We start from the raw sequence: 25999 nt of genomic DNA, 5'->3' as shown, positions 1-25999 counted from the left end.
TCAGCCTAGCTCACAGCAACCTCAAATTCCTGGGCTCCGCGATCCTACTGCCTCAGCCTCCCGAGTAGCTGGAACTACAGGCATGCGCCACCATGCCCGGCTAATTTTTTCTATATATATTAGTTGCCCAATTAATTTCTTTCTATTTATAGTAGAGACGGGGTCTCGCTCTTGCTCAGGCTGGTTTTGAACTTCTGACCTTGAGCAATCCGCCCGCCTTGGCCTCCCAGAGTGCTAGGATTACAGGCATGAGCCACCACGCCCGGCCAAAAATAAATTTCTGTTGTTTAAGCCATCAATCTATGGCATTCTATTATGTAAACTAATATAATCCTTGACACAAAATTACCATGAAAATGGTAGAAAACAGCAATAAAACTTGCTGATAGACAATAGACACCAGAAAACTGATGGCCATAGAACAAAATGAAACTGGGGTTATACATTCTGCCCTGACATTTACAAACTTAATGAATTATCTCCATAAAGGAAAACAAAAATACAAATGTAGGAATTCAGGGAAAAGATAACAAGACAAGAGGAGAAGAAGAAACAAAACTGACAAAATCCAGGAAAAAAATGGAGAGAAAAAATAAACTATCAAAGAAATAAAGATGAAACTAAAAAGAGCACAAATAAAAATAGACACTATGAATACATTAACCATATAAAGGATAAAAATGAGAAAAGCAAACTATAAAATAATTAGAGGGAAAATAATATAATAGCTATAGAAGATAAACAAAGGTGATCTAACACATGCACAATTGAAATTTCCAAAAATAACCAAAATATTAGAACAAAATCTGTATGTAATGATTATATAAATAAAAACTACTAAATTTAAAAACAAGAAAAGAATCATTTGGGCAACCAGGAAACTAGATCAAATAACTTATAAGTGAGGGAGGGAATGGGCTGATCTCACACTTCCCCAAAGATGAATTTACTAGAAAATAATAGTTACAACAGTGTTTCTCAAAGTAAGATCCTTTAACCAGCAGCTCAGCATTACCTGTGTGAAGAGTATGGGAATTCTTTGTACTGTTTTTGCAAATTCTTTTTAAGTCTGAAATTATTTCAAAATGAAAAGTTTGAAAAATTACACTAGGATACCATTATGAAACTGGCAAAAAACACAAAAGACAAAAATTTAATAACATATCATGCTGTCAAGACTGGAAAATCAGAACTTGCATAAGTGCTATGAGAGTGAAAAATGGTAAAATCCTAAAGAAAAACAATTTGGTAACACCCATCAAAATGACAAATGCATATACCTTAAAAAAAAAAAGGTTTTTTTAGAGACAGGGTCTCATTATGTTGCCCAGGCTGCTGGGGTGCAGTGGCTATTCACCGGTGCTATCGTAGCTCACCATAGTCTCAAACTCTTGGCCTCAAGGGATCCTCCCGCCTCAGTTTCCTGAGTAGCTGGGACTATAGGCGCATGCCACCATGCCTGGCTTACAAATACATATACTTCTGACCTACTAATTCTACTACTAGAATGTGTCCTATGGATATTCTAACATACATGTGAAATGTCATATGGAGACTTGTAATAGCAAAATACTGGAAACAACTAGATTCAACAGGAGGCTGGTTAAATAATGATTCATTCATGCAATGGATTATGCCACTGTAAAAAATATGAGAAAAATTCACTTTACTGATATGTAAAGATCTTCAAGATACATACATTGGTTAGTGAAGAAAGGGCAGAAGTGTGTATGTTACCTTTTTTAATAAGGAAAAAGGAGAAGATAATATTCTTATTTGTTTACATTTTCATAAGGTAACTTTGGGAAGATACATAAGAAGCAAAAGTATTAATAGTAATCCAAAGGTTGGCGGAAACTGGGTGGGTGGAGTTGGGGCCAACAATCTCTATTGTATACCCTTTTATATTCTTTATATTAAATAAAAATGCAAAACAACACGTACAGTATATAAGATCAATATTATATATACACATAATCCAAAGCCTGGCAGCATAGATAATAAGTGGTTAACAATGGTATATTAGTCAGAGTTCCCCAGAGAAACAGAAACAACAGGGTATGTGTGTGTACAGATAGAAATTTATTTTAAAGAATTGGCTCACACAATTGTAGAGTCCAAAATCAGCAGGGTAAGCCAACACGATGGAAACACAGGGAAGAGTTGCAGTTTGAGTCCACCCGCAGCCTGTTGGCAGAGTTCCTTCTTGCTAGAGGCTGGTCAGTCTTTGTTCCTTTATGGCCTTCAACTGATTGGATAAGGCTCACTCACATCATAGAATATAATATGCTTTTCTCAAAGTCAACCTTGATTTAAATGTTAATCTCATCCAAAAAAACACCTTCACAGAAACATCCAGAATAATGTTAGGCCAAATATCTGAACACTTTGGCCCAGCCAAGTTGACATAAAATTAACCATCACAAGTCCACCCCTTGTCTATGAGGCAGCCACACACACCTCCTTAAACTTCATCTTCAAATAAAGACAATAATAAGATCACATTTCCATCTAATATGATCCAACTATCCTGCACACAAGCAAAAGCACACTAACTCTTTCCCCAGGAGGATGCAAAATATTTGGATGATGTTTATTCTCCTTGATATCCTGCAACTTAAATACTATGATGTAATGTTAATACTTAAATACTATGATATAAAGTCAATATATGCTATGCTTTATGATAAAGGGATAAGAGAGGGAAGAAAACAAAGATATTTGCTTAATACATACAGACACGCAAACATATAACAAAATAAGAAAGAAAGACTCATGACAAATACAGTCCTCATTTCTGTAACTGGTCATGTGGTCATAGCTAGTATTTCTAACTACCTTCTTCCACTACCCAGTCCATAGTCCCTTTGCCCTCTGCAAGCACCTCAGCTGGTTGTGGCTGTTCACGTGATGGGGTGACCCAAACCTTCATTCCTGAAGGGCATGGGCCATCAGTAGCCCTACCTGAATTGGATAGTTGTAGTTTTCCATTGACTTCAATCGCAGGTCATGGTAATACTTGGGGATGCCCTAAAGGAACTCCTGCTTTCCAGACATACTCCTTTACTTCCATTGTGGAGTAGCAGTCTAATTTCCCCTTGGTAGTCAGGATGAATCACCCCAGCCACCACAGTAACTCCCTTCTTTGCCTGTTGATTCAGAGGCACGAGGAGCTCAAAGTGCCTGTGCGGCAGTCTTAATTTCCAGTCCAGTGGGATCAATATTGTGTGTGTTGGTGGAAACATTCCTTCCTTTGGAACTAAGACCTCTAGGTCAGCAGAGCATAAGGTCATGGAGAAAGGTAGCAAACATTTTCTTACTGGGGCACTCAGGTCAATAGTGAGTGGTGTCACTCCCATTTCCACCCTTTGATTCCTGGACCCATGTTTCTGGCTATGGGAGAAAAAGTACCACCTATTGCCACTGATTCAGAGGATACTTATTATAGCCCCTCCTAGAAACCCCTTCCCCAGCCCTACAAGTTACTGCTACCTAGCTAGCACTATAGTGCAGTCTTCAAATGGCCATTCCATTATTCTATCAAGCCAGCTGCTTCAGGACATGGGGGTGGGGGACATGGTAAGACCAGGGAATTCCATGAGCATTAGCCCACTTCTGCACTTCTTTTGCTGTGAAGTGAGTCCCTTGATCAGAAGCAATGCAGTGTGCAATACCATGACAGTGGATAAGGCAGTCTGCAAATCCACAGTTGGTAGTTTTGGCAGAAGCAAAACTTCTGTCTAAAGAAGGGAAAGCAAATCCATATCCAGAGTAAGCCTCTATTACAATAAGAACAAACTGTTGCCCCTTTCATGATGGAAGCAGTCCAATGTAATCATACTACAGACAAGTAGCTGGGCGATCATCCTGGAGAATGGTGCCATATCAGTGGCTCAGGGTTATTCTCTACTGCTGGCAGAATGGGCACTCAGTGCTGGCTGCAGCCAGAGTGGCCTTAGTGAGTGTAAGTCCATGTTGCTGAGCCCCTGCATCACCTCCATCCCTACTACCATGGGCCACTTTTTCATGAGTCCACTAGGTGATAACAGGGAAGGCTAGGAAAAGAGGCTGCCTGGTATCCACAGAATGGGTCATCTTATCCACTTGATTATTAAAATCCTGTGCTGAGGTCACTCTTCACTAAGCATTCACAGGGGGACATAAATATCTTCACATTTTCTACCCATTCAGAGAGGCCTATCCACATACTTCTTTCTCATCACCACTTTTCTTTCCATAGCATTGACCATCCAGCCAAACCACTGGCCATAGCTCATGAACTGCTATGCATTAATAATTGTTCTTTCTCCTTCCAAGCAAAATGAACAACCAGGTGCACTGCTCAAAGTTCTGCCCACTGGAAGGGTTTCCCTTCAGCACTGTCCTTCAGGCATAACCCAGAAAAGAGTTGTAGTACCACAGCTGTCCACCTTCAGGGGGTGCCTGCATGTCAAGCAGAACCATCTGTAAACCAAGCCTGAGTCTTCTCTTCCTCTGTCACGTGATTGCAGGGAACTCCCCATGAGGCCATAGGTACAGGCTGGGAGAGAGAAGGTAGCATAGCAAGAGTGGGAACCATGGGCATTTGGGCCCCTTCATGTAACTTACTTGTGCCTTCAGGGCCTGCTGGGACGTTGATCTAATAATAGTTCCAGAAGAAAAAGTGTGTGTGTGTGTGTGGGGGGGCCCTGAGAAGAATCAGCAGTGTCTAGCAAGGAAACCCCCTCAAGGAAGGCTACTAGGCGGGACGCAGTGGCTCACGCCTGCAATCCTAGCACTCTGGGAGGCCGAGGTGGGAGGATTGCTCAAGATCAGGAGTTCAAAACCAGCCTGAGCAAGAGCGAGACCCCATCTCTACTAAAAATAGAAAGAAATTAATTGGCCAACTAAAAATATGTAGAAAAAATTAGCCAGGCCTGGTGGCACATGCCTGTAGTCCCAGCTACTTGAGAGGCAGGAGGATCGCTTGAGCCCAGGAGTTGGAGGTTGCTGTGAACTAGGCTGACGCCATGGCACTCTAGCCCAGGCAACAGAGAGACTCTGTCTCAAAAAAAAAAAAAAAAAAAAGGAGGCTACTAGAATTTCCTTAGACAATGTAAGGTAAATTTCCTCAGATGGGGGTGGACAGACTACTTTTATTAGCAAGGAAAACTCACCAGCATTTGGGGGCTCAATGTCCCCAGCTTCATCAGAGGCTTCCTACATACCCCCATCCCAAAGTTCAGGATCCCATTCCTTTCAGTCAAAGCCCTGATTTTAACATAAAAGACACCCTGCAAGGCTCAGAGTTCAATTTGTATCGTAATTTGGCCACTCATAGGATGAGACTCTGGGTTGGGTTTTCAGTAATCTCAGCTCTGCAGGAGATAAGGGGCTCTTTCAGGGCAGACATAGAAGCTTACAGGTCATTTATATACAACACTTGAGCTGGGAATTTGAATCCCTGAGCTCATCCTTTTTTTTCCCCACTTAGTCCTTTGATTTGAGGAACAACCAGCCAATTTTATTATACTTATTATAGTTTGACAAAAATGTTCAAAGGTATCATGTACATGGTCACCCAGATCCTTGTCTCTTACACATTTGCTTAGGAATGTCCACTGGTGATATTGTGCACATTTCTATTACCACATCATGCCACTGACTATCAATTCTCTCTTTACTACTGGAAACATAGTTGTTAGTAGCTTTAAATCTAGTCAAATTGGACAGCCAATTCCAGAAGCCTCAGAACCCAACTCAGAAAGTTCATCATTAAGATTGTCTCTCTAGAGCCATTCTCAGTACCAAAATACATCTTAGCCAGGATTCTCCAGAGAAATAAAGCCAGTAAGAGGTGCAGAGAGAGAAAGAGAGAGAGACTTTAAGGAATTGGCTCACGTGATTGATAATGGAGCTGTATCCAAAATCTGCAGGGAGGGCTGGCAGGCTGGAGACCCAGGAAAGAATTAAGGTTGAGGCCAAAGACAATCTGCTGGTAGAATTTCTTCTTGCTGGTGGGAGGTCAGTCTTTGTTCCATTAAGGCCTTTAACTGATTAAATGAGGCCCACCCACATTGTGGAGGGTACTCTGCTTTATTCCAAGTCCACTGATTTAAATGTTAATCTCATCCAAGAAACACTCTCACAGAAACAAATACCTGCACACTTAGCCCAGCCAAGTTGACACATAAAATTATTACCTGGTTATCTCTGGGTGATGAGATTAGTAATTTATTTTAAAAATATTTGTTTTTGCTACTTTTTCCAAATGAGTATGGTATTTTTATAGTAAGAAAATAAAAAGTTCTTAATGAAAAAAATTGTTTCAGGAAGTCTTCCTTAGTAGCCTGGCACTGAGACTATATCTCCATTATAGCTCTTGTGTACCCTGTGTATACTATGTATATCATGTTTGTCTCTATAACAGACTGAGAATTCTGAAGGCAAAGTCCTTCTCTTTACCTGTGCATGTTTACCCCAATCATGGTACTCTGACACAAAGTAGACCCTCAGGGAGTGAATGATCAACAACAAAAATAATAATTACCCCAAATCAATACTATCACTCCACTTCCCTATTGCAAACCTGTACCGTTTTTAGAATTGCCTTGACCCTTCCAGACTCTGAGACTAGAAATGGTAACCATGCAGCACGTGTTTAGGAATTCTGTCGATTTTATGTCAGAAATGTTTCTCACCTCTGGCCTTTTGCTATCTCCACTATCACTGCTTTAATTTGGAATATTCCACCTATTAAAACATGTGTTTTACTAAAAAAAGTAGTACAAGCTTACAATATTTTTAAGCAATCTATGATAAAAATACCAACAGATTTTTTTTAAACTAGATAATTGTATCATTCATCTGGAAAGAAAAACAAATGTAAAAATTGGCAAAAATATTTTGAAAAAGACTGATGAAGAGGTCTAGCTCTACCAAATTTTGAAACATACTGTAAAACTATAGTAAATAAAACAATATGGTATTAGTACTTGAATAGACAGAGCTATGGAACAGAACACAGTCCAAAGTAGATCCTGATACATCTGGGAATGTACCATATGCTAACAATTATATTACATATTAATTGGGGAAACATGAATTATTCTGGAAGAAAATAAAATTGAATTCTGTGTGAGTTTTTTTCTAAACATCAATAATTAATTCTCCAATTCTCAGACACCAACTCTTAGATTCTCCAACATCATCTAGGTATCCAACAATTTAATTTTGACACTATTTGGAGTTATTCAGAACCCATGTGTTAAGGCTTCAGTCCCACAAGACTTTCCTACTTTAGACACCAGTTGCCAAGTCTCAGGTAGCCAGGCTGCTTGTACTTTTGTTCCCCTTTGATACAAATTTAGGGGTCCCAACACCCCTTTCTCAGTTTTGATAATTTTCAAGAATGACTCACAGAACTCAGGAAATCACTTTACTTACTTTGGACCAGTTCATTATAAAGGATATAACTCAGGAACAGCCAAATGGAAGTAATGCATGAGATAAGGTATGGGATGGGAAGGGCAGCACATCATTGTGTTCACCAATGCTCCAAACCTCATTGTTCAAGCACTTTTATAACCCCAAATCAACCTGAAGGTATGTGTTGGGAGGAGACTGAGAGTTCTTACCTTCTTACTGAGTAGCCTCCATCCTGAGGCTACCTAGGGGCCCCAACCTGAGTCACCTTATTAGCATAGAAGCAGGTATATTCAAAAGTGGTTTATTATAAATAACCAAAAGATACTCCTATCATTCAGGAAATTATATTGGTTTTAGGAGGTCTGTTCTAGGAACTAGGAATAAAGATGAAATGAGTAGTTTTATTATACTACAGATTCTCATCTGACAATAAATTTCAAATGAATCAAAGATTAAAATGAGGCCGGGCTCGGTGGCTCACGCCTGTAATCCTAGCTCTTGGGAGGCCGAGGCGGGCGGATTGCTCAAAGTCAGGAGTTCAAAACCAGCCTGAGCAAGAGCGAGACCCCGTCTCTACTATAAATAGAAATAAATTAATTGGCCAACTGATACATATATAAAAAAAATTAGCCGGGCATGGTGGCTCATGCCTGTAGTCCCAGCTACTCGGGAGGCTGAGGCAGAAGGATCGCTGGAGCCCAGGAGTTTGAGGTTGCTGTGAGCTAGGCTGACGCCACGGCACTCACTCTAGCCTGGACAACAAAGCGAGACTCTGTCTCAAAAAAAAAAAAAAAAAAAAAAAAGATTAAAATGAAAAGGAAAACCTCAAAAATATATTATTATTTCTTTTTTTTTGAGACAGAGTCTTGCTTTGTTGCCTAGGCTAGAGTGAGTGCCATGGCATCAGCTCACAGCAACCTCAAACTCCTGGGCTCAAGCAATCCTCCCTCCTCAGCCTCCCAAAATGCTAAGATTACAGGCATGAGCCCCTGTACCTGGCCAATGTTGTATTTAAGAAATGAATGAAATACTGTGAACACAAAGCTATTAACTCTTATCTGAGCATCAGGAAAGGCTTCTTGGAGGAGGTAAGTTTTGAATGAGATTTTAAGATATATAGATACGTTGCAGGGGAAGAGGGCTTAGAAGAGTAACTCTAGGCAGAGAATGAAAGGACCTGGCATGTCTAGAGAAAGATGGATACTTAGGATGGAGGGAAGAAGACTGCAAGAGACAAATCTGGAGAAATAGATTGTCCTGTTTGGCCTTGTTTCCTGTTTAAGAAATCTGGATCTAAGCCTTTTAGCAGTGGGAACCCAGAGAACCTAGTGATGAAATTCACTGTGGAGATGGAATGGAAGATATACTGGGGAGAAGACTGAGGATAGGGAAATCAGACAGAAATAAGGGTGTTGAAAAGTCCATGCAGAAAGTGATGAAAGCATATTAAATACATAAACAGGTCTTCTTCATAAGGGAAAATGTTCTAAATAGTGTATATAATAGTATATGTTCTCATTTTTGTAACCATTCCCCAGGCATCTCTATAAGAAAGGGCAGAGGATATGCATCAAAATAGTCATACTATATTTAAAAAGTTTAGAATATTCTGATTTTTGCAGATCTCCCCAGATTTATATATCCATAAAAAGTGGGGCAAAGAGTATACACATGAAGATATAAAAAGTATGTCTAATGCCTCATTTTATTAAATCCCCCCAAATATACATCAATGAAGGACTAGAAAGATATACACCAAAATATTTTTTTTTTTTTTTTGAGACAGAGTCTCGCTTTGTTGCCCAGGCTGGAGTGAGTGCCATGGCGTCAGCCTAGCTCACAGCAACCTCAAACTCCTGGGCTCAAGCAATCCTGCTGCCTCAGCCTCCCAAGTAGCTGGGACTACAGGCATGCGCCACCATGCCAGGCTGATTTTTTCTATATATATTAGTTGGCCAATTAATTTCTTTCTATTTATATTAGAGACGGGGTCTCGCTCTTGCTCAGGCTGGTTTTGAACTCCTGACCTCGAGCAATCCACCCGCCTCGGCCTCCCAGAGTGCTAGATTTACAGGCATGAGCCACCACGCCCGGCCTCATCAAAATATTTTGACAGTGACTATCTCTGGGTGGTGAAATTACAGTTGATTTTTCATTTTTCTTTCTTTCTTTCTTTATTTTTTTCTTTTTTTTTTTGAGACAGAGTCTCGCTTTGTTGCCCAGGCTAGAGTGAGTGCCGTGGTGTCAGCCTAGCTCACAGCAACCTCAAACTCCTGGGCTCAAGCAATCCTCCTGCCTCAGCCTCCCAAGTAGCTGGGACTACAGGCATTCGCCACCATGCCCGGCTAATTTTTTGTATATATATTAGTTGGCCAATTAATTTCTTTCTATTTATAGTAGAAACGGGGTCTCGCTCTTGCTCAGGCTGGTTTCGAACTCCTGACCTCGAGCAATCCGCCCGCCTCGGCCTCCCAGAGAGCTAGGATTACAGGCGTGAGCCACCACGCCCGGCCTATTTTTTTCTTTTTTTTGAGACAGAGTCTCATTTTATTGCCCAGGCTACAGTGAATGCTGTGGAGGCCAGGAGTTCAAGATCAATCTGGGCAACACAGCAAGACATCTTCAAAAAACTATATAAATACATGTATTTTTTAATTAAAAGGGCATGGTAGTCTATACGTGTAAGTACCAGCTTTCAGGAGGCTGAGGCAGGAGAATTGCTACATTCCAGCCTGGGCTATAGAGCAAGATCCTGTCTCTACAATAAAGAAAATTTAAAAATAAATAAAAACAAATATAACATACTACACTTTACTGTTATTCACCTGTTTACATGTTTATCTTCCTAACTAGGCTATATGCTTCTTGAGTATTAAGAATCTTATTGGCCGGGCACAGTGGCTCGCGCCTGTAATCCGAGGCGGGCAGATTGCTCGAGGTCAGGAGTTCAAAACCAGCCTGAACAAGAGGGAGACCACGTCTCTACTATAAATAGAAAGAAATTAATTGGCCAACTAATATATATAGAAAAAATTAGCAGGGCATGGTGGTGCATGCCTGTAGTCCCAGCTACTCGGGAGGCTGAGGCAGGAGGATTGCTTGAGCCCAGGAGTTTGAGGTTGCTATGAGCTAAACTGACACCACGGGGTACTCACTTTAGCCAGCAAGACTCTGTCTCCAAAAAAAAAAAAATCTTATTTATCTCTATACCCATTGGATGGGGATGGGGGGATGGGAGACCAGGGGAGGGGAGGAGAGAAAGGGGGGTCTAGAGTGAGAGTAGGAGAGAAGGGGTCCTTGAAAAGTGTTTCAGGCTGCAGTAAGGCAGCTAGAATCTTCTAAGAAGTAAAAAGTTCAGAATGACAGAGCATAAGGGGTGAAGTAGATAGACAGACTAAAGATGGCTCCTGTAAATCTAAAATGGAGTTAGTCTTGCTCTAACTATTAGTAAAAGTTCCCAGAGGAAGTTCCCAGGAGGGGGAAGAGGGAGTTGAGGAGGCCTGTTCCCAAAAATAGAGAGGTCCTGTTCCAGGAAAAGTCCCTTGTCCCTCAATGTACCTTTCCATCGTTCGCTTGATTAATGACTAACCGCAAAGTTCTGCTTCTGTGATTGCTCGCTTGCATAGCTGCCAGCCCCAAAGGTACAAGAAAACCTCAAAGGCTTTGTTCGGGGCTGCTTCTCCCTCCTTGCATGGAGTGGTGACAGCCCCTGTGCAGGTAGAAATAAACTAATTTGGCTGATTGGATTCTGGTGTCCGAGTCCCTTGATCCGCTGGTTTACAACAGGAGGGAGAAGAGTTATGAGCCTGGATAGGCAGGCACAGGATGTAATTGTGTATGTACATAAAGGCATTTAGATTTCAGCCTAAGATTTTGGGGATAATTGACTATAAGCAGAGCTGTGGTATAAAGATTTCTATTTTGATTGCTATAGCAGCAACATGGGAAATAAATGCAGAGTAACTATTTAGAGCACTACTATAGTTGTCCAAGAAAGACAAGATAATGGCCTAGATCTCAGTGGTGAAAACGGGGATGGAGAAAGATAGAGGGGATAGAGGTGATAGTTTAGGAAGTAAAAGTGAAAACACTTGGAGTATTTGGATATGGGAGACTGAGGCAAAGGGAGGAGTCGAGGATGAAACACTGGGGTTTTTTGGTCACTTAACCTCATTTAGTCATCTGTGAAACTAGTTTAGTAATATCTGACCTATCAACCTCAAAGGATTCTTACTAGGATCAAATGAGACACTGCACATGAAGGTACTATGAAAATTATATAGTTAATTGCTTTATGTTATATAAACACAGTATAGAAATTTACTGAACACCTTCCATATCTGGCACAATACAAAGCACACTATGTAGGCGATCTCATTTAATTTTCTCCAAGATGTCACTATCCCTACCTTATAGATTATAAATTGAGTCAAAAAAGTTAAGTAACTGGTCCAAGGTCGCATACTGGAATAAACATTGCAGAACTAGAATTGAAACTCAAACTGATTCTAGAATTCTAATACACTGCCTTGCCTCAAAAAATTTTCTTGCCTTAAAATGTTCCTCTTCATTGAACTCTCTCCTGAATCGAATGGCTAAACACCTGCTGCCACCTCAATTTCTTCATTCATGGACTGAAATGGATCTGCTCCCACAATGCAGTGAGACTTTTTGGTTGAAATTTTCCAAAAGGCATCCTGAAATTCTCCAGTTCTATGGAAACACAGAGGCAATACTCCCTTGTTATTCTATTTCACATCATACAATGAAAATAATTAAACCATAAACTTTAATTTGCTTGAAAGTGTGACAACTGAGACTAGTAGAATAACACAATACAAATTAATTGCCTTTGCAATGATCATGTGGATCGTTTTGTTTTGCTGAATTTGTCTAATGTCTGGTATGATTAGTTGTGAGTCAAAACTCCAATATTTGTTCATCATGAATTCTTTGCATTAGTATTACTGTTTAAGAAAATACTGCATTGTAATATTATTGATTTTGATTACTGAGTTTTTTGGTGTCTCCTTGAATTCTGCACCTCAGAAGAGTCAAAGTCTTTCCACTCTCCTTTACTGCACCAGTAAGCGGATGCCTGAAATTCCACAAACTACATCTGTTTACCTGTTAAATTGTCTCCCCACACATTTTTAACAGGAATTAAAATAAATCTGCATGCACACCATGTAATGTCTGCAAAACTAATCAAGTCTTTTATGAGCAGTCCTATTATTCACTCATATAGGTGCTTTTTGACAGTCAAATACATAGGACACTGAATACTAGAAAACAATTGCAGATATCTTTGGAAATTTTTTATCTTAAAAAGGAGTCCTCTAGAAGGCTGGACAAGACTCAACCAACCAAGTTTTAGTTTTCAAATCTGCCTTGATGGCCCGAGTCCTCAGCAGTAACCTCAGCTCAATGGATGGACTAATTCTTGCCTCTCAATTCCCATCGTATTAATCCTGTAGCTTTTTAGCAAGAATTCCCAAAGTAAGAAAAAAAAATCCTGTAGCTTTCTAAGGGCATCCAGCACTTTCTAACTTTGCATTGTATCCCATCTTCCCTAGGCCTTAAAACACTGCATGATACTAGGGCAGAGACGTTATCAGAATCATTCTATGCCCCCACAGCACCTAGTACACCGTCAATCACAGGTCACATTCTAGGAAACTCGAGCGAAAAGGATAAAGGCAGCAAGGAAAAGAAACCAAGAGCAAAACGCGCGCGTGGGGGAGAGAGGGAGCCCACCCTATGCGCTGCGGACATGCGCGGCGCTACGCGGCCTACACGCGGGGCAGGCAGGCCCTGCCTAACGCCGAGCAGGCCGCTCGCCCCGCCCCGCCTACGTCCTCAGGTCCCGGGTCAGCAAAGCAGGGAGCAAGCCGTACGCGTCACCGGAACCCTACGAGCCCAGGAGCCCAGACTGCCGCGGGACACGCTCCTCCAGTGCGCAATGGCGCCGCGGCCAAGGCGCGAGGGGGGGCGGGGCCGCAGGCAGCTGTGCGGCTGCGACCCAATGAACGAGCGCCGGCCAACGCGTGGCCCAATGGCAGCGGCGCGCGGGCACGCCGGGGGCGGGCCCGGCGCGCCCGACTTTTCCAGAAGACCCGGATAGTACCTCCCGGCCACGCCGAGCCGGCTCTGGGCACTCTACACGCGGGTTTTGCCCCTCTTCTTCTATCATATCTGCTATGGCGGCCGTGAAGACCCTGAACCCCAAGGCCGAGGTGGCCCGAGCCCAGGCAGCGCTGGCGGTCAACATCAGCGCGGCTCGGGGGCTGCAGGACGTGCTGAGGACCAACTTGGGGCCTAAAGGCACCATGAAGATGTGAGGCGGGGCTGGCGGGAGGGTTGGGCGGGCACCCAGCGCTGCCGCGGGCCTGGTGAGCTCGGGACGGCGGACTCGAGTCCGCCGCCTCCAGGTCTCCGTGCTCGCCGCTGCAGTTCCCCTTCCCCGCGTCAGTCTTCCTTCTTGCTCAAAGCCCCTCTGCCCCGGCCATTTCCTCTTGTGTCGAGGCCGTCTCCGTGGAGAACAAAGCTGCCTTCGTGCGCGGCGCTCCCCCGCCCTCTGGGACTTGTAGCCACTGTAAAGACTTCGGCACTGCATGCACTTCTTTCCTCTTACTGGGTGGAGATAACCAGCCCCGTGACCCCCGCTACCTGGGCTCCAGAAAAAGCCCGGTTTTTATGGGACTTTTAATTTGGTTTCCCTTGAAAAAGTCACATTGGTTCATTTCTGCCCATTGAACAGGCTTGTTTCTGGCGCTGGAGACATCAAGCTTACCAAAGACGGCAATGTGCTGCTTCACGAAATGGTGAGATTTTGATTTTGTGTAGTACGTTTAATTTGTAGAAAGATATCTCATGTTGATTCTCAAGGTAGGAAGAAATTATATTCATCGACTCTCAACCAGTAGTCATTCGTGAAAGGAATGTAATCTGTAATAGTACTCACTACTACAGTGAGGAGACTTGGAGCCTGACAGACCTACATTTTCAATCCCCGCTTTTTTGCCATTCATAGTCTGGGCTAAAGAATCATAATTATATATTAAGAACAATTATAATAAAATCTGAAGGATTAAGGGTGACTGACACAATCTGCTGGGCAAAATACAGCAGGATAGTTACAGTTTTTCTTTTTTAAAGAGCAATTTTTGTCAAATCTCTTCATCTCCAGGTGGAGGAGAGATAAAACTCTTTAACGTTTTTAAGATCCCAGGGATCAAAAAAGTGAGATTATTGAGGGAACATCTGTTTTAATCATCCCTAAATTCTCAAAACCTGACAGTTCAAATTCAAGAAAAAGAAATGACTTGGCCTCTGATTCGAGTTAAGAATAAAATTTAGGGTTTTGATAATAGTATACCATGCTATAGCATCCAAATGTTTATACATATTTTCAGTAAGGACTAGGAGGTGTCGTTTTGTTTTAGTGGGCTAGATGATGCCTGTGTTGGCAGAGAACATAGTGGATCGATAATTTAAAGTTGATATCAGAAAAGCCATATATCTACATGGCTTTTTATTTGGTTTTTATTGTAATATAAACATAATACAAGGAAACATACATAAACATAATACAAGGAAGCACATAAAATGTTTACAGTTTGACAAATACAAGATGAACATGTGGAGCTACCACCTCAGAAATACCCTCCCCCTTGTACCTCTTTTCTTCAGTCAACAGGGGTCCGTTTTTTCGTATTTTTTTCCTTAACACCTTACCTGCCATGTGAGTTGTATTTGACTCAGGCTACTCTTAACCCTTAGGCCTCCTGAAGCAAAATCTTGAAGTTGGTTTCTGAAAATCCTACTTGATGTTCTTACTGTTACAATTAATATTGGCAATTCTAAAAACATGATTGTGTTGCATAGAACTCATGCACAGAAAATAAAAAATAACAAATTAGAAAGGATCCTTTGGGTTTAATAAAACACCGTGGCCCCAGGGAAAATTTTTTTTTCTAATAATAGCAGTCAATGTGTTAAAAAATTAAAAACTTATCACAAAATTGAAAAAATAATTAGAATATATGCCCTTGGATTTTCAGCTTTGAAATACTGTTTATACTAAAAACATTCTCCTATGTTATATTGTCATACCTGTTAACATTGATAACAGTATTATATACAGTCCATACACAATTGTCCCCTTGAATGTCTCTTTCTAGCTGTTTGCTACTGTTCCCCATGTCCCATAGAAAGATGTCCATAATCTGACATTATATGTCTATTAATATGACACTGAGAAGTAAACTATATTACCTGCATAATACTTTTGTTAAAAATATTTAATATAAGCAAATTTAGATAAAATAGTCTACATAAGATGAGGGACCTAAATTCTTAAAAACTATGTCCCCAAATACATAAAAGGCTGGGGAACTGTTGTAGATTAAAGGAGAATATAGAGGCCAGGCGCGGTGGCTCACGCCTGTAATCCTAGCACTCTGGGAGGCCAAGGCGGGCGCATCGTTTGAGTTCAGGAGTTCGAAAGCAACCTGAGCAAAAGTGAGACCCCGTCTCTACTATAAATAGAAATTAATTGGCCAACTAATATATATAGAAAAAATTAGCCAGGCATGGTGGTGCATGCCTGTAGTCCCAGCTACTTGGGAGGCTGAGGCAAGAGGATTGCTTGAGCCCAGGAGTTTGAGGTTGCTGTGAGCTAGGCTGACACCATGGCACTCACTCTAGGCCTGGGCAACAGAGTGAGACTCTGTCTCGAAAATAAATGAATAAATAAAGGAGAATATAGAGATACAGCCAAATGAGGCTGGGTACAGTGGCTTATGCCTATAATCCCAGCACTGTGGGAGGATCACTTGAGGCCAGAAGTTGGAGACCAGCCTGGTCAACATAGGGCGACCTCATCTCTACAAAAAAATACAAAAATTAGCCATACATGGTAGTGTGTTCCCGTCCCAACTACTCGAGAGGCTAAGACAGGAGGATTGCTTAAGCCCAGGAGTTTGAGGTTGTAGTGAGCTCTGAATGATAAGCCTAGGCAACAGTGTGAGACCCTGTCTCAAAAAACAGTACAACCAAGTGCAGTGCAGGACCCTTGATTGGATCCTTTATAAGTAAGAATCTCTGAGGTGACTTTGGAGATGTGAATATCCTGTTCTAAAATCTTTCCACACTGTGAGTGATTTAGGTTCCATAATAATTTATGCTAAGAAGGCTATTTTTTTCCTCCTTAACTTGGTCAATGCCAAATAATAGCGGAAGCTGCTGGGCTTTCATTTTAGAAGATACCTGGCTTAGTCTCACAAGAGCCCTACGTAGATAAAAAATTATGTGTTACTGTTACTGTCATTTTGATTAAACCTTAACTGAACCTCAAGCTTCCTCATCAGTAAAGTGGAGATAATCTGGAAGTAGATTTATATGTGAAAATGTTTTGATTATCATAAGTAGGTGTGCAAAATAGCTAATTGTGACTTCTTTAAGTTGAAGTAATACGTAGCCAAACACTTAAGCAATTTTTTTAAGTAGATTGCACATTTTGTCTGTGGCATATTTGGACTGCTTCACCTTAAGTGATTCTTTGTTTTTCTTTCAGCAAATTCAACACCCAACAGCCTCCTTAATAGCAAAAGTGGCAACAGCCCAGGATGACATAACTGGTGATGGTACTACTTCCAATGTCCTAATCATTGGAGAGTTGCTGAAACAGGCGGATCTCTACATTTCCGAAGTATATACAACTCTCTAGTTTCTGTGATATTTTATTCTATATAGGAAATGTCTGGTATTTATTTATACAAATTGAGGTGCTAATAGTACCTGAGGCAATTTGATAGAATATAAAGATCAGGGAGCTTTATCCTGGTCTGACACAAATTGTGGTCTTGGATAGTTATGGAACTTTGGCCTGAAAAGCATAATTTTTTTTAACCAAGCTGCATTGCATACATGATTTATATCTATCTCTATAATGTAGATTAATAATTGAGAACTAAAGACAGGATGCTCAGGACTAGGCATGTTTATTTGCAGGGAAAAAGCTAACCAGAAGCTTACACTTAAATAAGAATTCTACAACTTTTTTAGCCCAGCTAGTTCCAAGTTTAAAGCAAACCTTATTGATTGAGTACTAATCCACTGTCAGAATTTCCTAGGAAGAGAGTGAGTGATGTGAATTAGTTTCAGATTACTGGTGGAAAATACATAATATTCCTACTGAATATAGATTGTCGGGACATAACTTTGGGTTTTGATATTCCTGGTGGTTTGCACAGTGAACACCCAAGTGTGCTTTATAGTTCCCTTGGCTTTGACTCTGTGCTAGAGCATTGTCTGTTCTTTTCCTCTGCATTGAAAGGAATATTTATCCTTTTAAATGTATTCAGAAAGCCAGCACATTATGTTACCTTGATTGTATTAAAAGGTATGAATGATTCAGAATATTCCTTCAAAAATTATCTGAACTTTATCATGAATTTTTTTGTATCTAATTGAAGGTGCATGTGTAATTGTATGTTTACTATAGGGGCTTCATCCCAGAATAATCACTGAAGGATTTGAAGCTGCAAAGGAAAAGGCCCTTCAGTTTTTGGAACAAGTCAAAGTAAGCAGAGAGATGGATAGGGAAACACTTATAGATGTGGCCAGAACGTCTCTTCGTACTAAAGTTCATGCTGAACTTGCAGATGTCTTAACAGAGGTATGTGTTAAACTTTGTGTGTGCCTGCTATAGTACACCCATATGGAAAATCCCTGATAGTAGACACTTACCCAATTATAGGGTGTTACCTAAAGTCTTCATAATATGCTATGTGAAATAAGTGGGGGTTCGTTTTTGTGGTAATGATACCTAATTTGTGTCTCTGAAAAATAAAATGAGAAAATTCAAATAATAGTATACCTCACCAGGTTATGAAAGTATAATTAGAGCTTTCATTAAAAGTCTTATAAAATGAGGCCGGGCACGGTGGCTCACACCTATAATCCTAGCACTCTGGGAGGCCGAGGCGGACAGATTGCTCAAGGTCAGGAGTTCGAAACCAGCCCGAGCGAGACCCTGTCTCTAATAAAAATAGAAAGAAATTAATTGACCAACTAAAAATATATATAGAAAAAATTAGCCAGGCATGGTGGTGCATGCCTGTAGTCCCAGCTACTTGGGAGGCTGAGGCAGTAGGATCACTTGAGCTCAGGAGATTGAGGTTGCTGTAAGCAAGGCTGATGCCACGGCACTCACTATAACCTGGGCAACAAAGTGAGACTCTGTCTCAAAAAAAAAAAAAAAGTCTTATAAAATGGAGATTATTAGAAAGTTTCTAATTATCAATATTTTTAATAAAATAGCAAGAGAGGTGTTGATGATTATTTAGGTAATTACAAATTGAGATTTCAGAAATGTAAATTACTTCAGCCCTTTACATATAATGTATTTGGCTCATAGAAAAAGGCTTAAATTAGTTCAGAGATTTTTTTAAGTGAAGAAACTGTCTACTTTAAAACTTTTGAAAAACAACAAGTATTTTGATTTCTGCAAATTGTATTTAATGGTCATACTCCTATTGCAGGCTGTAGTGGACTCCATTTTGGCCATTAAAAAACAAGATGAACCTATTGACCTCTTCATGGTTGAGATCATGGAGATGAAACATAAATCTGAAACTGACACAAGGTAAGTGGTACAAAGTTATAAAATACTAAAAGTGTTTAGAAATTTACAGGTGCTTTTTATACTTTTTGATATAAAATGCATAAATATATTTAGCCAAAGATATAAATTGAATAAATTGCTAGGTGAGTACTTATATTTATTCTTAGTGATATTTTCTCTTGAAATAAGTTAAATTTTGTGGTCAGAATGATTCAATAAAGTGAAATACATCAGCCATTTTGCATTTATTGAACTGCTGGTTACAAAGCATAATGGGAAGCTGTTGGGGAATTTTATAAGATAGGGTTGTTACTTTTGTTTGAATGGCTTGTCGTGTTCTGGAATATTGCATTTCACAATTGGCCTAATCCTAGGTTTCACTCAAAAGTCTTGTTCAAAAAATTCAAGAAATGTGATTGTATGAAAATTATCAATACAATCTCAGTTCCGTGTTAATTTTGTTATATATTACACCCCCATCTGGAAATCAGTAACATTACACTTTTTTATGTTTTAATAGCTTAATCAGAGGGCTTGTTTTGGACCATGGAGCCCGGCATCCTGATATGAAGAAAAGAGTAGAAGATGCCTACATCCTCACGTGCAATGTGTCATTAGAATATGAAAAAACGTGAGTTTATAGCCCCTTAATAGAATAGAGGAATGGAGGAGCTTGGTATTTAGGGCAAGTTGCTTTTTTTCCCCCACTGTAAAGACAATGATGCCACAATTTTGTTTTGGGAGAATTATAGGAAACAAACTCTGAAAATGTACAAGGGGTAGGATTGGAGCTCAGTGAATTATTTGTTAAATCTTAAGACCAATCTAGTTTCAGAGGCTGTTGTGTTATCTTAAAAAATAAACATTTTCCCCTTTTCTATTGTTTTTTTAATAGAGAAGTGAATTCTGGCTTTTTTTACAAGAATGCAGAAGAGAGAGAAAAACTAGTAAAAGCTGAAAGAAAATTCATTGAAGATAGAGTTAAAAAAATAATAGAACTGAAAAAAAAAGTTTGTGGTGATTCAAATAAAGGATTTGTTGTTATTAATCAAAAGGTGAGAATGAAATTTTGATTTATAAGGCAGTCTGTATCCATTTTTATTTTTAAGATGGAAGATGTTGAAACTAATTTGTTTTGTTTTGTTTTAGGGAATTGATCCCTTTTCCTTAGATGCTCTTGCAAAAGAAGGCATAGTAGCTCTGCGCAGAGCTAAAAGGAGAAATATGGAGAGGTATGGGTAGCAGGTTATCCGAGTAATGTGAATTTTACTTATTTTGCAAGTGAATTGAAATTATTCCCTTTTTTCTACTTATTTTTGCATATTTCTTTTTAAATGTATAATTTATTGGCATTAACTGCATTCACGTTATTGTGCAACTATCACCACTATTTGTCTCCAGAACTTTTTCATTATCTTAGACTAAAACTCTGTACCATTAAATAATTACCCCCTATTTCTCCCTCTCCCTGGTCCTTTTTTTTTTTTTTTTTTTTTCTTTTCTTTTCTTTCTTTTTTTTTTTTTTTTTTTTTGAGACAGTCTCTCACTCTGTTGCCCAGGCTAGAGTGAGTGCCGTAGCGTCAGCCTAGCTCACAGCAACCTCAAACTCCTGGGCTCAAGCAATCCTTCTGCCTCAGCCTCCCGAGTAGCTGGGACTACAGGCATGTGCCACCATGCCCACCTAATATTTTTCTGTATATTTTTAGTTGGCCAATTAATTTATATTTTTAGTAGAGATGAGGTCTCGCTCTTGCTCAGGCTGGTTTAGAACTCCTGATCTTCTTTTTTTTTTTTTTTTTTTTTTTTTTCTTTTGGAAGTAAACAGCGAAGGAAAGAACTCCTGATCTTGAGCGATCCTCCCACCTCAGCCTCCCAGAGTGCTAGGATTATAGGCGTGAGCCACCACACCCAGCCCCTGACCCTTGTAAACTACTTGAATTCGGTACCTCATATAAGTGAAATTATATGATATTTGTCCTTTTGTGTCTGGCCGATTTTACTTAGCATAATGTTTTTTGAAAAGTTGATGTAACATATCAGAATTTTATTCCTTTTTAAGACTAAATAATATTCTCTTGTGTGTATGTACCACATATCATTTATCTTTTCATCTGTTAATGGACATTTGGGTTGTTTTCACCTTTTGGCTATTGTGAATAATGCTGCTTTGAACATTGGTATATACTTGCTCTATTTATAAATAAATACTATACATATTTTTATTTGTCAAGAAACAGCATCACAAAGTTTCAGAGAAATAGTTTCTCCTAAAGAGCTCACCATAAGAAAAAGCTCTTGTCCCCCTTTAGATTTTATACAGAAGGAGTATTTACTGATTTGCAGAGAGCAGTTTAAATGGTTAGGAGAAAAGACCAGTTTTCAGCTGGTTGATGGTGAATGGAAAGGCAAAGTTTAAAATACATGTAGAATATAACTTTAGTAGTAATTCTGAAAAATGGTTTCCTAATATTATTAGTCTTCTCTTTGAATGTAATTGATAATTGTTGCTTATGCATCTCTCCTAAATATTTCAGGCTGACTCTTGCTTGTGGTGGAGTAGCTCTAAATTCTTTAGATGACCTAAATCCTGACTGTTTGGGACATGCGGGACTTGTCTATGAGTATACATTGGTAAGTGTATTTTCTTCCTGAAGGTAATGGTACTTTTTGGTTCATGAATTCTTCAGTAGAAAACTTAATTGAAATTCAGGATCAGATTTTTCTTTGTTTGAATGCATTTTGATGGTTTATGTGTAGTAATAAGCCTCTGGTGAGGGAAAATAATTTTATGTGGTTTTTCAAAAAGAATTTGCATAGGCTGGGTGCCGGTGTCTAACTCCTGTAATCCTAGTACTCTGGGAGGCCGAGGCAGGTGGATTGCTTGAGGTCAGTTCGAAACCAGCCTAAGCAAGAATGAGACCCCGTTTCTACTATAAATAGAAAGAAATTAATTGGCCAACTAATATATATAGAAAAAACTAGCCGGGCATGGTGGCGCATGCCTGTAGTCCCAGCTACTCCGGAGGCTGAGGCAGAAGGATTGCTTGAGCCCAGGAGTTTGAGGTTGCTGTGAGCTAGGCTGACGCCATGGCACTCACTCTAGCCTGGGCAACAAAGTGAGACTCTGTCTCAAAAAAAAAAATTTGCTTTAATGTGGTCTATATTCTCTATTAATATGCTATAATACTTATTCTCTCCGTGAGCCCTTCCACTCTGTTCACTCTGTGCACAGCCATATTCTGTTTTTGAACATAATCTTTCTTCTACACATAGGGGGAAGAGAAGTTCACCTTTATTGAGAAATGTAACAATCCTCGTTCTGTCACATTATTGGTCAAAGGACCAAATAAGCACACACTCACTCAAATCAAAGATGCAATAAGAGATGGCTTGAGGGCTGTCAAAAATGCTATTGATGATGGTAAGATCCTCACTGTATTTAAACTGTATTCTCTTGCTGGTCTGAAAGGCATGGCTGAATACTGTGTTCTTTTATCAATAGTTTACACAGCCAGACACCATGCAAAAGCAGTCTTCCCTTTAAAATGACTGATGATATGCTAAGTTTTTCCATAGCATATCATTATTAAAGGTGAATACAAATAAATGAGCTAGTACAAATAGCTTGAAATAGCTGCTAAGTGCTAATTAAACCATTCTAGTTGAACTGTTCTGCTGTTCAATATGGTAGTTGTATGTACTGTGACTTTTAAATTTAAATTTTGGCAGTATGTAGGTTGCTGTGGTCATAGTGAATGTGTAAGAAATTAATGGCTTTCATATGTGTAGGGTTATTTATTTATTTATTTATTTTGTAGCTTAGCATTTCTCTTTTTTCCCCTCATCCAACAGGCTGTGTGGTTCCAGGTGCTGGTGCAGTAGAAGTGGCAATGGCAGAAGCCCTGATTAAATATAAGCCCAGTGTAAAGGGTAGGGCCCAACTTGGAGTCCAAGCATTTGCTGATGCATTGCTGATTATCCCCAAGGTGTGAATACTTTTAACAATCAGTTTTCTAAACTACACCAAAATGATTTAGCTGATCAAACCTTTTTGCTAGTATAGGCTTTTTCATAATACGGATTTTGGATAAACATATTTGATCAGTTTTTTTTTTCTGACTCTAGAATAAGTATTTGTCATCATCTAAATGTATTTGATTCTTAGAGGCTTGAATAAGCTGAAGTTTCAGATGGTGAGACATAATTATATTTTAAGAAATTTACAGTATAGGGATTATTATTCTTGGGCACAAGCTTTTTGTTTTTTAATTAAACTGATGAATATCATTGTTTTCTGTTTATTCAGTTGGGAGTATAATTTATGACCAGTGTATTGTTGGGCTTGAGGTAGATTAGAAAGTTGACTGGTAACATAGGTCTAGTTCTTTTCTGAAAGGAACATAGATAATAGTTCTGTCTTCATTCAGTAAGGGTTTTTTTTAGTTAATTGGAAATACTGTTTATTATAGACTTTACTATCAATTGTTCCTGTATTTCAAGAATTACTTGTTTACTTTAGGTTCTTGCTCAGAACTCCGGTTTTGATCTTCAGGAAACGTTAGTTAAAATTCAGGCTGAACATTCGGAATCAGGTCAACTTGTGGGTGTGGACTTGAACACAGGTAAGAGAATAAAACTGTGTGTAGAGGGAGAACTAGATAATATATGTGAATAAAGCCAGAAAAGATTAAAAATGGGGACAAAAAATCTTTTGTTGCTTTGCATTTTGACACTAGTACTATTGGGAAACTCTGGGTTCTAAATTAGAATAAAATATGATATAAAAATGGAATAACTAGATACAGTAATTAAGGGAATAGAGTAGACATGAATTATTTGAAAGAGGACAGATTAGTTGGAGATGTTGCTGAATGGTGGTAAGTGGTTCAGATTAATGTTGAAAGATCTTTAAATTGTACTTTCCTTAATTTTTTAATCAGAAACTTTGGCAAGAAAATATATTCAGTGATTACATTCAAGGGTGACAAAACGCTAAAGATAGCAAATAATGCTCAGAAAGAGGACCTAGAAATCAAATGAAATAATGATTATGGCCCTGGTCTTAGGTCCCTATAACAACACAAATTATACAAATATGATACAAAATGGAAGACAGCATACATCCATGTGGTATGTGCAAGACCTATTCTCAACATTATTAATGTAATAGAAAAAGTTTCTGGAATGAGGGACATGATAAGCCTATTTTAGCCAGATTATAGTTGAAGTGCTTTACTTTAGTGTGGATAAATAGGAATGTGTCCAGAAGAGGAGAGAGATTGTTCGAACATTTATTAACCCAGGAAAGCACCCATCAAGTCTTAGAAGTAGAGGTCAACCACTCGTCAAAGATATTGTGGACAGGCATTGTGGTCTGGAGTAGAAAATTGTACTAATAGAGAAGCTTTGAATTCTCATAGATAATACTGGATGAAATGAGTAATCAGTGATGAGCAAAGCAACACGGAATACTCTGTTGATTCTTATAGACAATATCTGATCTTATTGCCCACCTATATGTGATTTTAAGAAGACTTGGTTATCTTTCAGGTGAGCCAATGGTGGCAGCAGAAGTAGGTGTATGGGATAACTATTGTGTAAAGAAACAGCTTCTTCACTCCTGGTAAGTTTGGGGGAACCAAAACTAAAATTACCTTTAGGGAATCTTCATACTGTTCATTAGGGGTATTCTATTTAGTTGTTCTCCCTGCTCCCCACAAATAACATAATCAACTGGAAATGCAGAAACTAAAGTGGCCCTCTGTGTAAAAGGGAAAGAGAACTTTTAATTGGATATAATGTGTGCACCTTATTTGAGAATGGGAAGTTGACTTGAATTCGGGTTCATATCATCTGAGCCATCTGATTTTTTTCTCTCTTTTCAGTACTGTGATTGCCACCAACATTCTCTTGGTTGATGAAATTATGCGAGCTGGAATGTCTTCTCTGAAAGGTTGAATTAAAGCTTCCCTTGAATTTGAATATTGAAGACTCTACAAAGTGATCCTGAGGAAGATAGCTGTGGAATTTTTGTCCAAGCATCAAGTGGTTTTTAAAGGAATTTTCTTTGCCCATATGAAAAAAGGAGAGAACACTGGCACCTATTTAAATTCTGAAGTTCTGAAATTATAATTACAGTATTTTTTAAATTGCACTGACAACACAAACATAAAAGGAGGTCCTTTTTACCAAGTGAACAGAATGTTTTGCTTTAGCTGCAGTGACAAAATTACATGTTAGATAAACATGTTATCTACCTTGTTATTAAATATTCCTTGAAAAACAAATTTTAATGGTTTAATAATTTCTTATGTGGATGTATTTTAAATTATCCAACAGTACCCTACTGTTAAGCATTTAAGGTGAAAATTTTTATGCTAATATAAATAAGTAATTTATGATTTTGAAAGCATCCCTGTTTCCTTAGTATAAATTTCTATGAGAAAATTACTGGAACAGTTAGACTTACCACGCTTTTGAAATAGCTTTGCTAAAATGTTCCTCCAGAAAAGTAGGAGATAGGAGTAAACTAGAGCCAAGGGAGTCCAGAGTGTCCAAAATAGATGAGGCAGTAGTTAAGATGACTTAACTTGTGGTGACTAAGACCTGACTAGGCTACTAGGTGAAATGCGAGATTTTTAGGCTGACAGTATTTTCAAGCCTCGAACTTTGCTTATGCGAAATATCCATCTCAAATCCCCTAGTGTCTTGTTTTTTCATTTAGCTTACTGTTCTCTCCTACATGTTTCCATGAGATTGTTTTTATATAGTTGGTCTCTCTGCAGTCCTTGAAGGTGACGTGTTTTACTCAGCTTTGTATTTTGAGGGCGTTAGCAGCTGCCTACAGTAAGAGTGCAATAAATGTTTAGTTGAAACATTTCTGTCGTCTGGCATGGTATGCAGCACGAAGCAGTCGCAATACAAAAGGGAACATAATTTGTACAAAAGTTCAAAAAGTAGTGA

At 39.2% G+C, this 25999-nt stretch overlaps 2 protein-coding genes and 2 non-coding genes across 4 annotated transcripts in view; 3 read left to right on the top strand and 1 right to left on the bottom strand.

Moving 5' to 3' along the window:
* Positions 1–13377, bottom strand: part of PSPH (phosphoserine phosphatase) — a 35334-nt gene extending 21957 nt beyond the window's left edge. The window contains exon 1 of the mRNA XM_075995397.1: positions 13165–13377. The gene's annotated coding sequence lies outside the window, so the exon portion shown is untranslated. The remainder of the gene's footprint in view (positions 1–13164) is intronic.
* Positions 13378–13488: 111 nt separating this feature from the next.
* On the top strand, positions 13489–25913 carry CCT6A (chaperonin containing TCP1 subunit 6A). Its single transcript, XM_075995394.1, has 14 exons — positions 13489–13744; positions 14168–14231; positions 16985–17119; positions 17915–18088; positions 18954–19057; positions 19557–19667; positions 19932–20091; positions 20186–20268; positions 21571–21667; positions 22310–22457; positions 22889–23022; positions 23556–23658; positions 24587–24659; positions 24922–25913. The coding sequence occupies exons 1-14, from the start codon at positions 13608–13610 to the stop codon at positions 24992–24994; spliced, it is 1596 nt and encodes a 531-aa protein (XP_075851509.1). The 5' UTR covers positions 13489–13607; the 3' UTR covers positions 24995–25913.
* On the top strand, positions 17656–17789 carry LOC142862502 (small nucleolar RNA SNORA22). Its single transcript, XR_012913588.1, has one exon. It is a non-coding gene; the product is annotated as a small nucleolar RNA SNORA22 (small nucleolar RNA).
* LOC142862500 (small nucleolar RNA SNORA15) lies at positions 22506–22640 on the top strand. The gene has a single exon (XR_012913586.1). It is a non-coding gene; the product is annotated as a small nucleolar RNA SNORA15 (small nucleolar RNA).
* Positions 25914–25999: the final 86 nt, after the last annotated feature.

The sequence above is a fragment of the Microcebus murinus genome, chromosome 19 (assembly GCF_040939455.1).
Source record: "Microcebus murinus isolate Inina chromosome 19, M.murinus_Inina_mat1.0, whole genome shotgun sequence".
In the NCBI taxonomy this organism is placed as follows: Eukaryota; Metazoa; Chordata; class Mammalia; order Primates; family Cheirogaleidae; genus Microcebus; species Microcebus murinus.
Note: the sequence above shows the minus strand (reverse complement) of the source record. Positions and strands in the feature narration are given on the sequence as shown.

Bases quoted from the DNA above. Each gene is read 5' to 3' on its own strand.
- CCT6A (XM_075995394.1), top strand. From the start codon at position 13,608: ATGGCGGCCGTGAAGACCCTGAACCCCAAGGCCGAGGTGGCCCGAGCC. The intron at 14,232-16,984 runs GTGAGATTTTGA...TTTTTCTTTCAG, and splicing joins ATGTGCTGCTTCACGAAATG to CAAATTCAACACCCAACAGC. The intron at 23,023-23,555 runs GTGTGAATACTT...TGTTTACTTTAG, and splicing joins CATTGCTGATTATCCCCAAG to GTTCTTGCTCAGAACTCCGG.